The 17,572-nt window shown below is 35.2% G+C and overlaps 1 protein-coding gene across 1 annotated transcript in view; it reads right to left on the bottom strand.

Annotated features, from left to right (window-relative positions):
• Positions 1-17,572, bottom strand: part of RALGPS2 (Ral GEF with PH domain and SH3 binding motif 2) — a 163,136-nt gene that overhangs the window by 86,449 nt on the left and 59,115 nt on the right. Inside the window, exons 5-6 of the mRNA XM_082655989.1 lie at positions 15,045-15,128; positions 435-524 (exon numbers count right to left, since the gene is read on the bottom strand). Coding sequence (XP_082512115.1) covers positions 435-524; positions 15,045-15,128 — 174 coding nt within the window. The remainder of the gene's footprint in view (positions 1-434; positions 525-15,044; positions 15,129-17,572) is intronic.

The following is a 17,572-nucleotide window of genomic DNA, read 5'->3' as shown; positions in this document are numbered from 1 at the left end:
ATTTATACTATTTAAAAAAAAATAAAGTCTTATCATTCTCCATATGGTTGGCAGAGTGATCTATTTCAAAGGCAAATAATTGATACGTATTTTCCTACTTAATCCTATAAGGCTTTTTCAATCGCCTGCAGAATAGACCAGTATTTTATAAATATTAAACTTCATCATAATCTGACCTCTGCCCAGTCAAATATTATGTAATTCAGCTTCTCTGAGAGAGGGAGGAAAAGTATAAAAGAAAGGGGAGGAAGACAGGAGGAATAAAAGAAAAGGCAAAGGAAACAGGCATTCAATTTAAAAAACAGACTTATATTAGTCAGTAGGCCATATTTTCTAGGGTCGATAAAAAGTGAACATAGTGTCACAGGCAAACATTTACTTACAAGCGTTGCTAAATGATTAAACTCAAAAATAGAAACACAAGTTTGTCTTACCTTAGCAGTTTTAATATAGTGGCTCAAAACTTCTGCTCTAATTTTTAATGTTTGAGCATGAAGAATCTCTCTAACAACCCAAAAGCTTACCTGCAAATAGAAATTAAAAATAGTTGAATAGCAAGATTCTTTACTTACTAGGATCAAATTAATGACAAGAGCTATTTGAGAAACAGATAGCTGTTAAAAAAAAATACTTTCTCTTTCCCTTGATTCACCACCAGGACATAAACAATCTTCAAATGTTGCATACACTTCATATATACACAGACAGATACAGAAATGTATATAAGTGTGTACACACACATAAAAACATCACTACAATTTTTAATTTATAAAAGCTAATACAAATTTTGAAGGAAAAGAGAATGCAATAAAACCAGAGTGATGCAACATGAGCACTATAAAAGTGTTTTCTGCTGTATTTTGAAACACTTTGGCAGAAATAGACAAGCTCTAAGATCAGACATTGTAAAACATGCTATAGTATGTTTTACTGTGGCTGTGTAATCCCATGCTGCCATTTTATTTACATTGAGTAGAATCATAAGTGTAAAGAATCTCAAGTACAGTTTTACTGGTATGAATAAAATAAAATAAAATATCATAAAGAAAAATATATCTAAGTCACTCTAAAATTAAGATTGTATTTTTAAAATTATGTAACGTTTTCTAATTCAATGAAACCATTTTCAAGATTTCTTTTAAAAAACATTAAAAATCATTCATCAGAATGCTGACTAGATCTGTAACATTACTAAAATGCTCTACTCTGGTGAAAATAGTGGGCTTATCATATGATATAAAGTAATATGTATGTAACATATTCATGTACTATGAAAGCAAAATCAAAGCACTATCAGTTGGTTCAAAATTATACAAACCTAAAAACAGGATGCAGTTAGAAATCTTAGTGCAAAGGATAAAGCCACTGCCTGATATTTTGTCACCTTTTCTTAGTGAGAAATATTTTAGATTTTACTTGCAACTTTCACCTCTAAACAAATGTGTAAATGTAAAATGTATATATTTTACCAAGCCATCTTTATATTTGTTACTATACTTGAGCTACTAATGGCAATAATTATCCCTGATTCTAATAAAGTTTACTTCTACAGTATATCTAAAGTTATACTTTAGATATTTTAACAACCTTAGCAAATATTAATTACGATTCAATCTAAACTGCATAATCATTGATTTAATTAAATTTTATGTCAAATACTACGGTAATTAAAAAAAAAGAATCTAAAAAAGAGCGGATATATGTATTTGTGTAACAGATTCACTTTGCTGTACACCTGAAACTAACACAACATTGTAAGTCAGCTATACTTCAATAAAAAATTTTTTAATTAAAAAAAATAAAAGTAAAAATAAAATTAAAAACATGGCCACAAATTCTCTGTCACTCCTCACATTGAAAGTTGGGGTGTATGTCACCTCTCGTTGAACCTAGACAAGCTCATGACTGCTTCAAGAAACAGAAAATTAACAAAACTGATGCTGGCTTCCAGGAAAAGGTCATAAAAGAACATGCAGCCCCTGCCTTGATTGCTGGAACATTCTCTCTGGGACTCCTAAACTACCATGTAAGAAGTCCAACTACCCTGAGAGCACCATGCCAGAAAGGCTAAGTGTAGGTGCTCCCCAGTTGAAAGTCCCAGCTAAAGCCAACCACACCTGAGAACACTGCCCCAGAATGATCAACACTGAGGCATAGATTAATGAAATTACTGGACTTAGAGGAAAAAAATCTTTAGGCCGAGACAAAAAGAGAAAGTGATTTTTAGGGAAAAGAAAATTTAATTATCATCAGACTTTTCAATAGCAACACTCTGCCAGAAAAAAAAATGGAGTACTATATCAAATATTATCAAGAAAGAAATTTCATACAAAGGACAGGCAAACTTGTCAACATGTAAAAAACTCAAGAATTACTGTTCCGATGAACCCTTCCCAAGTAATTTCCTGGAAAACGAGCTTCCGACAGTCAAATGACTGGAGAAACATCAACATGAGGATGGTAGTGAGCATTAAATATGCACTTATTCACAGAAATAAGAGTAATGAGGGTTAAAAGAAGGCGAGTACGTTATATAATGCCTATATGCCCAGACAATATATACAATTATAAAAAATACAACATTTGCAAAACATATAGTTACCTCTTTATAGGAATATTATTGGTATTAGTATTGTTATTCTGAGACTGTTATTTGTTATGTAGGCTAAAGCAAATGAGTCACACAGGATACTGTATCATGCCCTGTGTTCCCTGAAAACCAGACTGGGGGTATGGAAGAAAGGATATGCAGATATAATATGGAAGAGGTGAAGTAAAACTCTGGTCCTGAATTTGAATTAGAAGTATTAATAAGAACTCATGAGATATTTTATCTTTAAATATTTGTGTGTGTATGATATATAGATATCCTAGCTATATCTGCTGAAATGGCCTAGAAATTATGGTCACCCTAGTAGCAATGAGCATTTTTAGCACCCAGGTCCATGTCCCACTATAAGAAACCAAGGTTTATTAAAGAAATGTTGATTCCAGGCAGAGGGCAGGCGATGGACAAAATGAACATGCAACATCTTTTCACACAAATAGCAAAGAAACTGTTAACAAGATTACTAGGGTCTGCCAACCTGAAGAGACTTCCATTGGCCAAAGATGGGACAATGTGAGTTTCAATAAGGGTAATAATTGCAATGGGTTGAAACACATCATCTTTGTTTACATTTATGAGTTCAAAATAAAATTAAAATAAACTACTTGGTCTTCGTTAAATGACAACACCAATTCATTATCTTCAGAACTGCTAAATAAAGAGAAAAAAATCCAATATTTATCCTTCCTTGCCATAGGAAATGGACCTCTGGGTATGCAAATACTAGATGAGGGAAAAATGTCTCTTTATAAAAGCATTCCCACTAATAAATAAAAAAGAATGAAATGAGAATTCACCTTTTAACAACCTCAAATAACGGATCTAGACAACTGCTAACATCAAGAAACAGACCTGATGAAAAAACCCAACACAACCCAGACTCTTGCCAAAGGCACTGAACCCAACTGAACCTTTGGAACCAGCAGCTAATTTCTAGAAGACACAGAACATATTAAACTGCACTGAATGCAGTCTAGACTGTGGGAGACTCTAGAGGTTCCTCCACAGGTAAATAGTAAGGAAAAGGATAAAGGGAGAAACTGTAAATTAAAAAGTGGTGGAGAGAGGAACCAAGATGGTGGAGTAGAAGGATGTGCTCTCACTCCCTCTTGTGAGAACACCAGAATCACAACTAGCTGCTGGACAATCATTGACAGGAAGACACTGAACTCACCAAAAAAGATATCCCATATGCAAAGACAAAGGAGAAGGTGCAATGAGATGGTAGGAGGGGCGCAAACACGATAGATAAAAATCAAATCCCTTAATCGCTGGGTGGGTGACTCACAAATGGGAGAACAATTATACCACAGAAGTCCACCCACTGGAGTGAAGGTTCTGAGCCCCACGTCAGGCTTCCCAACCTGGGGTCCAGCAACGGGAGGATGAATTCCTAGAGAATCAGACTTTGAAGCTTAGTGCGATCTGATTGCAGGACTTTGACAGGACTGGGGGAAACAGAGACTCCACTCTTGGAGGGCATACACAAAGCACTGTGCACATTGGGAGCCAGGGGAAGGAGCAGTGACCCTAGGGGAGACTGAACCACACTTACCGGCTAGTGTTGGAGGGTCTCCTGCAGAGGGGGTGGGGTGGGGGTGGTGGCTCTGGCTCACCATGGGGACAAGGACACTGGCAGCAGAAGTTCTGGGAAGTACTCCTTGGCGTGAGCCCCCCCCATAGTCTATCATTAGCCCCACTAAAGAGGCCAGGTAGGCTCCAGTGTTGGGTTGCCTCAGGCCAAACAACCAACAGGGAGGGAACACAGCTCCACCCATCAGCAGACAAGCAATTAAAGTTTTACTGAGCTCTGCCCACCAGAGCAACACCAGGCTCTACACATGACCAGTCCCTCCCATCAGGAAACTTACACAAGCCTCTTAGATAGCCTCATCCACCAGAGGGCAGACAGCAGAAGCAAGAACTACAATCCTGCAGCCTGTGGAACAAAAACCACATTCACAAAAAGATAGACAAGATGAAAAGGCAGAGAGCTATGCACCAGATGAAGGAACAAGATAAAACCCCAGAAAAACAACTAAACCAAGTGGACATAGGCAACCTTCCAGAAAAAGAATTCAGAATAATGATAGTGAGAATGATCCAGGACCTCGGAAAATGAATGGAGACAAAGATCAAGAAGATGCAAGAAATGTTTAACAAAGACCTAGAAGAATTAAAAAACAAACAAACAGAGATGAACAATACAATAACTGAAATGAAAACTACACTAGAAGGAATAAATAGCAGAATAACTGAGGCAGAAGAACAGGTAAGTGACCTAGAAGACAGAATGGTGGAATTCACTGCTGTGGAACAGAATAAAGAAAAAAAGAATGAAAAGAAATGAAGACAGCCTAAGACCTCTGGGACAACATTAAACACAACAACATTCGCATTATAGGGGTCCCAGAAGGACAAGAGAGAGAGAAAGGACCAGAGAAAATATCTGAAGAGTTTATAGTCGAAAACTTCCCTAACATGGGAAAGGAAATAGCCACCCAAGTCCAGGAAGCGCAGCGAGTCCCATACAGGATAAACCCAAGGAGAAACACGCAGAGACACATAGTAATCAAATTAGCAAAAATTAAAGACAAAGAAAAATTATTGAAAACAGCAATGGAAAAATGACAAATAACATACAAGGGAACTCCCATAAGATTAACAGCTGATTTCTCAGCAGAAACTTTACAAGCCAGAAGGGAGTGTCATGATATACTTAAACTGATGAAAGGGAAGAACCTACAACCAAAATTACTTTACCTGGCAAGCATCTCATTCAGATTCAAAGGAGAAATCAAAAGCTTTACAGACAAGCAAAAGCTAAGAGAATTCAGCACCAACAAACCAGCTCTACAACAAATGCTAAAGGAAGTTCCCTAAGAGGGAAACACAAGAGAAGAAAAGGACCTACAAAAACAAACACAAAACAATTAAGAAAATGGTCGAAGGAACATACACATCGATAATTACCTTAAACGTGAATGGATTCAACGCTCCAACCAAAAGACACAGGCTTGCTGAATGGATACAAAAACAAGACCCATATATATGCTGTCTACAAGAGACCCACGTCAGACCTAGGGACACATACAGACTGAAAGTGAGGGGATGGAAAAAGATATTCCATGCAAGTGGAAATCAAAAGAAAGCTGGAGTAGCTGTACTCATATCACATAAACTAGACTTTAAAATAAAGAATGTTACAAGAGACAAGGAAGGACACTACATAATGATCAAGGGATCAATCTAAGAAGAAGATATAACAATTATAAATATACATGCACCCAACATAGGAGCACCTCAATACATTAGGCAACTGCTAACAGCTATAAAAGAGGAAATCGCCAGTAACACAATAATAGTGGGGGACTTTAACAGCTCACTTACACCAATGGACAGATCATCCAAAATGAAAATAAATTTCATTTTAAAGCTTCATTTTCAGAAGCTTTAAATGACACAACAGACCAGATAGATTTAATTTATATTTATAGGACATTCCATCCAAAAACAGCAGATTACACTTTCTTCTCAAGTGCGCACGGAACATTCTCCAGGATAGATCACATCTTGGTTCACAAATCAAGCCTCAGTAAATTTCAGAAAATTGAAATCATATCAAGCATCTTTTCTGGCCACAACGCTATGAGATTAGAAATGAATTACAGGGAAAAAAACATAAAAAACAGAAACACATGGAGGCTAAAAAATACGTTACTAAATAACCAAAAGATCACTGAAGAAATCAAAGAGGAAATCAAAAAATACCTAGAGACAAATGACAATGAAAACACAATGATCCAAAACCTATGGGATGCAGCAAAAGCAGTTCTAAGAGGGAAGTTTATAGCAATACAAGCCTACCTCAAGAAACAAGAAAAATCTCAAATAAACAATCTAACCTTACACCTAAAGGAACTAGGGAAAGAAGAACAAACAAAACCCAAAGTTACCAGAAGGAAAGAAATCATAAAGATCAGAGCAGAAACAAATGAAATAGAAACAAAGAAAACAAGAACAAAGATCAATAAAACTAAAAGCTGGTTCTTTGAGAAGATAAACAAAACTGATAAACCATTAGCCAGACTCATCAAGAAAAAGAGGGAGAGGACTCAAATCAATAAAATTAGAAATGAAAAAGGAAAAGTTACAACAGACACCGCAGAAATACAAAGCATCCTAAGAGACTACTACAAGCAACTCTATGCCAACAAAATGGACAACCTGGAAGAAATGGACAAAATCTTAGAAAGGTATAACCTTCCAAGACTGAACCAGGAAGAAATAGAAAATATGGACAGACCAATCACAAGCACTGAAATTGAAACTGGAATTAAAAATCTTCCAACAAACAGAAGTCCCAGACCAGATGGCTTCACAGGTGAATTCTATCAAACATTTAGAGAAGAGCTAACACCCATCCTTCTCAAACTCTTCCAAAAAACTGTGGAGGAAGGAACACTCCCAAACTCATTCTATGAGGCCACCATCACCCTGATACCAAAACCAGAGAAAGATACTACAAAAAGAGAAAATTACAGACCAATATCACTGATGAATACAGATGCAAAAATCCTCAACAAAATACTAGCAAACAGAATCCAACAACACATTAAAAGGATCATACACCATGATCAAGTGGGATTTATCCCAGGGATGCAAGGATTCTTCAATATACACAAATCAATCCATGTGATAAACTATATTAACAAATTGAAGAAATAAAAACCATATGATCATCTTAACAGATGCAGAAAACAGATGTACAAAATTCAACACCCATTTATGATAAAAATGCTCCAGAAAGTGGGCAGAGAGGGAACCTACCTCAACATAATAAAGGCCATGTATGACAAACCCACGGCAAACATCATTCTCAATGGTGAAAAACTGAAAGCATTTCCTCTACGATCAGGAACAAGACAAGGATATCCACTCTCACCACTATTATTCAGCATAGTTTTGGAAGTCCTAGCCATGGCAATCAGAGAAGGAAAAGAAATTAAAGGAATACAAATTGAAAAAGAAGAAGAAAGGCTGTCACTGTTTGCAGATGACGTGATACTATACATAGAGAATCCTATAAATGCCACCAGAAAACTACTAGAGCTAATCAATGAATTTGGTAAAGTTGCAGGATACAAAATTAACGCACAGAAATCTCTGGCATTCCTCTACACTAATGATGAAAAATCTGAAAGAGAAATTAAGGGAACCCTTCCATTTACCACTGCAACAAAAAGAATAAAACATCCAGGAATAAACCTACCTAGGGAGACAAAAGACCTGTATGCAGAAAACTATAAGACACTTATGAAAGAAATTAAAGTTGATACCAACAGATGGAGAGATACACCATGTTCTTGGACTGGAAGAATCCATATTGTGAAAATGACCATACTACCCAAAGCAATCTCCAGATTCTATACAATCCCTATCAAATTACCAATGGCATTTTTTACAGAACTAGAAGAAAAAATCTTAAAATTTCTATGGAGACACAAAAGACCCCGAATAGCCAATGCAGTCTTGAGGTAAAAAAACGGAGCTGGAGGAATCAGACTCCCTGACTTCAGACTATACTACAAAGCTACAGTAATCAAGACAATATGGTACTGGCACAAAAACAGAAACATAGATCAATGGAACAAGATAGAAAGCCCAGAGATAAACCCACACACCTATGGTCAAATAATCCATGACAAAGGAGGCAAGGATATGGAGAAAAGACAGTCTCTTCAATAAGTGGTGCTGGGAAAACTGGACAGCTACATGTAAAAGAATGAAATTAGAACACTCCCTAACACCATACACAAAAATAAACTCAAAATGGGTTCAAGACCTAAATGTAAGACCAGACACTATAAAACTCTTACAGGAAAACATAGGAAGAACATTCTTTGACATAAATCACAGTGAGATCTTTTTGATCCACCTCTTAGAGTAATGGAAATAAAAACAAAAATAAACAAATGGTATCTAATGAAACTTCAAAGCTTTTTCACAGCAAAGGAAACCGTAAACAAGATGAAAAGGCAACCCTCAGAATGGGAGAAATATCTGCAAATGAAGCAATGGACAAAGGATTAATCTCCAAAATACATAAACAGCTCATGCAGCTCAATATCAAAGAAACAAACAACCCAATCCAAAAATGGGCAGAAGACCTAAATAGACATTTCTCCAAAGAAGACATACAGATGGCCAAGAAGCACATGAAAAGCTGCTCAACATCACTAATTATTAGAGAAATGCAAATCAAAACTACAATGAGGTATCACCTCACACCAGTTAGAATGGGCATCATCAGAAAATTTACAAACAACAAATGCTGGAGAGGGTGTGGAGAAAAGGGAACCCTCTTGCACTGTTGGTGGGAATGTAAGTTGATACAGCCACTATGGAGAACAGTATGAAGTTTCCTTAAAAAACTAAAAATAGAACTATCATATGATCCAGCAATTCTACTACTGAGCATATATCCAGAGAGAACCATAATTCAAAAAGACACATGCACCCCAATGTTCACTGCAGTACTCTTTACAACAGCCACGTCAGGGAAGCAACCTAAACGCCCATCGCCAGACGAATGGATAAAGAAGTTGTGGTACATATATACAATGGATTATTACTCAGCCATAAAAAGGAATGAAATTGAGTCATTTGTTGAGACGTGGATGGACCTAGAGACTGTCATACAGAGTGAAGTAAGTCAGAAAGAGAAAAACAAATATCGTATATTAATGCATGTATGTGGAACGTAGAAAACTGATACAGATGAACCGGTTTGCAGGGCAGAAGTTGAGACACAGATGTAGAGAACAAACGTATGGACGCCAAGCGGGGAAAGCCATGGGGGGGTGGGGATGGTGGTGTGCTGAATTGGGCGATTGGGATTGAAGTTTATACACTGATGTGTATAAAATTGATGACTAATAAGAACCTGCTATATAAAAAAATAAATAAAATAAAATTCAAAAAAACATAGTGGTAAACATTTAACAAATTAAAAAAACTGGCAAGGCTAAACTAGCGATCACATTTATGTGATAAAACTACAAAACACCAGACAGTGGGAACTATAAAAGTCAAGACAGTGGGTATTGCTGGAAGAAGAAAGGGTGTGGACTGAGATGAGGCACTTGGAGGAGTCTGTAGAGTAGTTAGTAAAACTTCATTAAACCATATATTTGTTTTGTGTGTTTTTTTGTATCCATGTTTTATTTTACAATAAGTGGTTTAAAGTAGGAAATAAGAGAATAATACAAATGACTGGAGAGATTTGAAAATGACAGAACTTCTGAAAATGAAAAAAGAAATATGTGAAATTAAAATTAGGAAGAACTAGAATGAAAAGGTACACGAAGAGAGTGGTCTCTGTTTTTCGTATTCACTAATATATCCCAAACATCAAGACCAATGCCCAGGACATAGTAGGAACTTAATAAATATTTAATTGAATGAGAATGAAAGCTGAAGTCATTTTATACCAGATTGCAAAGTCTGATGATACCAAATGTTGACAAGGATATGCAGTAATGAAAGCTCAATGCAAATTTGGTACCATCATTTTGAAAAAAAAATTAGACACTGTCTTGTGTAGTTAAACATGGATATACTCTTTATGATACAAATTTTACATCTAGGCACATATTTTTTCAAACAAATCACAGTGTTTTTCACCCACTTTATGGTATCAGTTTAGTAAGTCTAAGCAGCAATGTTTTTCAACTGCTTTTTTTTTTTTGCAGAAAAAGATCAAAGTACATATCATCTAATACAAGTAAATATTATTTCAGAAAACTTTAATTTCTGTATTGGGTTGAAATGTAAAATATTTTATCTTCTTGTGGGTCACAGTCAAAAAGTTTGAAAGCCGCTGCCTAAGAAACTACTGCACATGGGTACCAAAAAGACTCTTAGAATATTCAGAGCAACATACTTCATAACAGCAAAAAATTAGGAGACACATCTCATGTCCATCCTCAAAAGAATAATACATTCTTTCTGATACATTCATGCAATGAAACGCTAGAAGATAGCACTGAAAGTACAATGAACGAGAGCTACATACATGACCGTGGATATGGCAGAGAAACACAGAAGTGAAAAAAGGCAACCAGAGAAGACTACATATAGTCTGATGATATATTTTTCAAAGATGAAAAACAAGCAAGATATACAACATGCTGTTTAGGGGTACAAATATTTCTGGTAAATCTATATATATGGGAATTATGAGACGAGTTAAAATTTTTTTTAAATCAAGTTTAAAAAAATACAAAAGATAGAAGAAAATAAAAATTTTTAGATAATGGTTACCCCCCTTAATTGAGGATAGAACAAAGAATATGTAAAATACTTCAATAGTTTTGGTAATATTCTATTTCTTAGTTTAGGTGGTGAATTCACAGTTGTTTATCAGAATAATTCCTAATATATATTAGATTAACCATATGAACTTGCCAGTTTTGTAGCCTAAAAATGGTCAAACATTGGCAATTTCATAAGATTCAAACAAACATTTAACACATTCTTAAAAATGTATCAAATAGTTCATTAAGAAGTAAATCCTGGAAAAATTTTATTCATAGGCTATTTTTAACTCTAGTTGCTTTATTCAGGGTTTTATAATCATATAAAAGCATTATGAAAACCTTTTATTTGCAGCCAAACATATGTTAAGCTTTTAAAGACAGTTTCTTAATTTTTTATCATGGAAATCTTTAAATGTATACTGAACTAACAGATGATAGTAATGAAGTCCCCAGTACACATCAACTGGCTTCAACAACCAAGTTATGGCCAAGCTTTCTCACCTCCACCCTCACTCTACCCTCAAGTGCCCCATTAATACTGTGAAGCAAATCATGGACAATATATAATTGCATCTATATTTTCTAAAAGGAGTATTTTTATAAACATAATCTAAAATCATTATCATTCCTAAAAACATTAATTTCCAATTATTAGTCAAATTTCTGATTATCAAAAGGTAACATTTAAAAGAAACTTAGACAACCCTTCCCCCAATAAAAAAAAAAATCAGGAAGCCACTGGCCAGAAGGCATGAATACAAGTTATCAGAGAAATAGCCAAAATAGAGTGATTATTAAAATTATGATAGAGTCAAGTCATAGGAGATTATACAGATACTTAAAATGTTTTCAAAATGATTTTATGATACAATAATATTTCATGGTATGTTAAGACAATAGGACTGTAAATTACATGTACAGCATTATTTCTATGAGATTAGTAAAAAAATAAAGAATGGAAGAATATATACTAAAAATGTTAACAACAGTCACCTCAGGGTGATTTCTCCCCCCACCTTTTAATAAATTTCTACCTTGCTACAGTTTCCCTGCAATGTATGTTACTGTTTCGATAATTAATAAAAAATCATAGTTTTAAAAGGATGGGGGAGAGTTCCATTTCTGGTAATGTGGAGAAGCAGGTATCTTTGGAAATGCTCATCTGATTATAATTACAAATTATAAAAACAACTATTAAAAGCACAAGAGAGGAACCAAAAGAAGGCAGAAACTGGAGAACAGATCTTTGGAAAAAGTAAGATGCACTGGGTGAGAATGGCACTTATAAAGTTTATTGTCTGAGGACATTCACCAGTTACAATGTGGAGCACCAGAAACTCAAGCAGAAGGCCACAGTCTTAATGGCTTTGAAAGTCAGAGGACAATTGGCTAGAAAGTGAGGGGGGAAATTCTGGAAAGGCGAGAAAAATCCCCCAAATCTATATAAAAACTCCATCCAGGGGCTTCCCTGGTGGCGCAGTGGCTGAGAGTCCGCCTGCCGATGCAGGGGACATGGGTTCGTGCCCCAGTCTGGGAAGATCCCACATGCCACGGAGCGGCTAGGCCCATGAGCCATGGCTGCTGAGCCTGCGCGTCCAGAGCCTGTGCTCCGCAATGGGAGAGGCCACAACGGTGAGAGGCCCGCGTACCACAAAAAAAAAAAAAAAAAAATTCCATCCAAATCTTTGGCTGACCATGCAATTGTGCACGTGCAAGGGAAACTCGAAGAAGCCCAAATGAAGATAAAATCTGGAAAGACTTCTCCAAGGAGAAATATGTTCTCCAAGGAGAGGCAGAATTTAGACTTTGAGTCCAGCCAAGTTAACTGCCTGATAAAATAAAAATTAATACTTTTCTAAAGAAGACAACAAAATCCAGAATCTCTATAACATATTATCCATAATGATGACAATACAAATGAAAAAATTACCAGACACACAAAGAAACAGATTCAAAGTTGACTGTTAAGAGAAAAAGCATTAAAAAGAAACAGACTCCAAAATAACTCTTTTGTTGGAATTAGTGACAACTAAATGCAATGTGGGATCCAAAATGGTATCTTGGAACAACAACAAAAAGGATATTGGTGGGAATACTGAAGAAATTTGAATAGGGCCCTTAGTTTAGTTAATGGTATTGTACCCATGTTAATTTCCAGGCTCTGATAGCTGTATTATACTTACCTAAGATGTTAAGATTAGGGGAGGTTAGGGATATACAGAAACTCTCTTTGCATTTTTTTCTATGTCTAAATTGAAAAGCAGAGATTGTCAGACCAGACCAAAAAAAAGGAAGACCCAACTATATGCTATCTACAAGAAACTCTTTTTTTTTTTTTTTTTTTTTTTTTTGCGGTACGCGGGCCTCTCACTGTTGTGGCCTCTCCCGTTGCGGAGCACAGGCTCCGGATGCACAGGCTCAGAGGCCATGGCTCACGGGCCCAGCCGCTCCGCGGCATGTGGGATCTTCCCAGACCGGGGCACGAACCCGTCTCCCCTTCATTGGCAGGCGGACTCTCAACCACTGCACCAGCAAGGAAGTCCTACAAGAAACTCATTTTAAAAATAAAAGACTCTCTGTAACTTCCTTTGTAATTTGCTACCTTCAGATTTCCTAACACCCTCCTAGGAGAAAATGACAGTAATGGAATAACTAAGTAATGGAGCTTATTATAGATCAACTGTAATCTTGATTAAGCATAAGAGCTTTTGGTACACTGTGACATATTTGACTCTAACAACCTTTTGGCTTACTTAAGAATAATATGAAAAAAAAAGAGAAGAATATGAGTGCTTAAAAACCTAAAGTCAAATTTATGGGTATTGTTACAATGTTTTTGTATGGCAAAGAAAAAAGTTTTACTGTGATGATAAATTCTGACCACCTCAGAAAAATTTTAAAACTTCTAAATAGCTTAAATAAGGAATTCAGTATAAAACATGTTTGTCTAGGCCCCTTAATAATGGTTTAATCTAATTAAAAAAAAACCTTTAACTCATTTCCATTTTGGGTATACAGTGAACCAAATAACTTGAGAAACTATTTGCTATAAACCCCATTTTTAAACCCCAACCATTTTTTAAAAAGTGTATAACTAACTTGAAAGGAAAAGAAAAGATTTCACTAGAGGTCAAAAACAAAGGAAATAAAGGCAAAAAAGGAAAGGGTACTACAGCTGTCCTTGGAAGATTTCCTCTCAAGAGCATAGGGACTAGGGATTTAATACTCCTTCAAAGTCATAATATAAGGCCTCACACCTCTACCGTCCCCTGTCTGTTCCTATCTAAGGGATCTTCAAAGGGCTACAATTTTGGTGAAAAAGTAGACTAAACAATTCACCTACTGACAGAGGGAGATGACACAGAAGAAGGAGAAAATTAAGCCTTTCACAAGAATTTGTAACTTGCCCTTAATTGGATTTGGAGCTTAAACTTTCAGTACAGAGCAGTACAGATGTTCCCCAGCCAAAACATATAACATAAAAAAATAGTCCTACTTCTGTAATAGCCCTTGGTATTGGCAAAAGCAAACAAAATGCCTCTTAGACAGTATACACCCTCAATCTAGGCAGCAGCAAAATTCCCACAGCTAAAGCTTAAATGAACATGAGCTCTCAATTCAAAATTACAAAATCATAAGAAAACAAACCATTTTGAGTAAGGATCAGCAGATACAGAGAATTAGTACTCCCAGGACTTTGGATAATAACAGAAATTATAAAATAAAAAGTTGAAAATGATTTAAGAAATTTTAAAAATAAGAAAAAAAATGACAGTAGTGTAAAAGCACAGATTTGAAACAGATTTGACACATCTGAAAAGAATTAGTGATCTGAAATATAGATCTGAGGAAATCATGCAGAACAGAGCACAAAGGGATAGATGAAATATGAAAGGTTAAGATACAAGTAGGAAAGAATGTCAAGTTCCAATAAATTTCCAATAGGAATTACAGAAGGAAAAACACAGAGATCATGCAGAGACAATATTTGAAGAGATACTGGCTGAAAATGCTCTAGAATTGATGTAAAAACTTAAAGCTATTTCTTAATGAAAATTATAAACTGAGAAATTGAATTTCAGAAACTAAACATCAAAATTTTATAAGCAACTCACATGATTAAATCTTCTTGTAAAGGCAACCGCATTTGGTGCAGAACTGTATTTTTCCTTTTTATTCCATCCACAACTTGAAAGCTCCTGAAAAATTAAGTTGAAAATTAAATATAAATTCATGAAATAGCCCAGTTTTCCTGTTGCATTAATGGTTTCAAAGCATTAAAGACAGTTGTGTACTTTCCCAGAACTGTTTTATTTAATATGAACACATTTAATAGCATAACCATTCAGTTAAAACACAAAAGGAAATTTTATTAGAATATAAGAGGGCAAAATTACTTGTCTATGTGAACACAGATAATTAGACTTATACTCCATGTGCAGAATGATGGGTTCTTCTTTCAAGAGGTTTGAATCCCAAGAGGAAAAATCTATCTACAAACAATGAAAGCTGAGCATCCCACAACATAGAGTGAAGCCCACTAGTTGTCAAGCCCCAGTCATTCATTCAGAGCTTCCAATCAGCTTTCTAGTACCTCAATCTTTGAGCTGACAGCCAACGACCCCAGGTATTTGAAGAAACCTCTAATAAAGGGGGGTTTGATCCCCCACAGGGTCTATCAATAGAATTCAAAGGGCACAAGAACTTGGATGTAAAAAAAAATAAATAAATTTTTGTTTTACACTAACCTCTAACTGAAATGACATTCCTTTTAATTATACATGCAGGCCACAAATTATAGAAGAATTGTCAATACATGTGACTTTGTCACTAATAAAAATCACAGATATTTTCATAGCACATTACAACTGGTACAGATATCTCAAAAATATCATTCACCCTCATCACTACTTTGAAGTTGTAATCTCATCACCTATAAATCTTACTTAATATGTTAATAAAGAGGCACATATATTGCCATAGAAGAGTTTTTAAAAATATTTTAATAAGTGTATCTTATTAGGACTGATTTCCTTTGATATTAAAGAAGCGTTCAGTTCCAGAAGCTTCAGTTTGCCAAAAGGGTTCAAGGTTCTAAATAGGTTAAGAACCCTGCTGTATTTAAAGCTGGACAGATTTGCTTTGTTATAGGGTCAAAGCTTTGTCTAAAGTCCTCATTTTCTTTAAAAATTGAATAAAATCTCTGTATACAGGAAAAAAAAAAAAAAAAAAAAAGAACCCTGCTGTAATACAACCACCACCACCAGAAAGAGACAGAATCCATAGGAAAAAAGAAAAACCTCTGAAGAAATCAAGTTAGGTCAGAGAACAAAAGAAAACTGAGAAAAGAAAAGGACAAAACCATATAATTATTACTTTCAGACAGATATTTCTCCCATTAAATGGCAAAAACAGAAGGATACAAATAAGAAATATTTAGAAAACAAAATAAAAGCTTTGGACATGAAAATATAATACAAGAAATTTAAAAAATCAACAGAAGAGTTGTGAGATAAAGGTGATAATATCTTTTAAACAATAAGCTAAAAGTAGGAGCAAAAATATCATGTTAATTAGAAGAGTCAACTTCTGAATAATAAAAAGAATTTTAAGAGAATACAGAGAAAATAGAGGAAAGTAACTTATCAAAAAAAAAAAAAAAGCTAATTCAAGAAAATACCTCCAGAACTTGAAGGACAAAAGACCTGTCTAATGCCCATTACAAAAGATTAAAAAAAAAAAAAAAGAAAGAAAGAAAAGAAAAAGAAGACTCAAACCAAGGCCTAGCATCAAAAACCTGTAGCACATTGGAGACAAAGAAATAATAAAATCTATCAGTTCAAAAACAGAACGAAACAAAAACAGATCACCTACAGAAAAATAGGGATCAGAAGGTATCAGAAATCTCAATAGCAACCCTAGAAGTTAAAAGACAACTGAAACAAAGCCTTCAAAATCCTAGAATTCTTTATCCAACAAAAATATCAATTAAGTATGAAAGTATACCACAGACATTTTCAGACATGAAAGTCTCAGAGAATTTGCCTTATATGCACCTATTATCAGAGAGCTAGTAGAATATGTGTTCCATCAAAACAAACTAGCAAAGAAAAAGGAAGACAAGATCCAGGAAACCGAGGAACCAACATAGAAAGAAAATATTGGAAATTCCCAGATAAACAGTAAAGGGAGATCCTGGGACAAAGCAATGAGCAGACCTTAAGAACAACAGTCCAGATGGTAAGTAGCAAGGATGGAAATTCGAAGAGACATCTCTGAAAGATGAAGCAATATCTGGAGTGTTTGAACACATTGAGAAAACACACTCGTTACATTCACTTCTGGCAGAAATATTAGTGACAAATGTAGAGAAAGCTAAAGTAAGTTATTTAGCTCAAGGAAAACAAAATTTAAGTAAGTAATCATGGCTCAACTGTTCTTTAGCTTTCTCTACACTTGTAAAGAATGGTTGAGCCAGTATTACTTACTCATGTCAAAATTGTGACATAACTACACAGAAAGAGGAGGAAGTAAATTGTGTAAATGTGAGAGGAAGAGAAAATAAGAGACTGAAATCATCTTCTATAGTAGAGAATCAATAAATCATAACCAAAATGGAAAAATCATAAGCAATAGGCATTTA

Source organism: Grampus griseus, assembly GCF_964374135.1.
Source record: "Grampus griseus genome assembly, chromosome: 1".
Taxonomy (NCBI): Eukaryota; Metazoa; Chordata; class Mammalia; order Artiodactyla; family Delphinidae; genus Grampus; species Grampus griseus.
The sequence above is the reverse complement of the archived record's forward strand: the minus strand, read 5'-3'. Positions and strand labels throughout refer to the sequence as shown.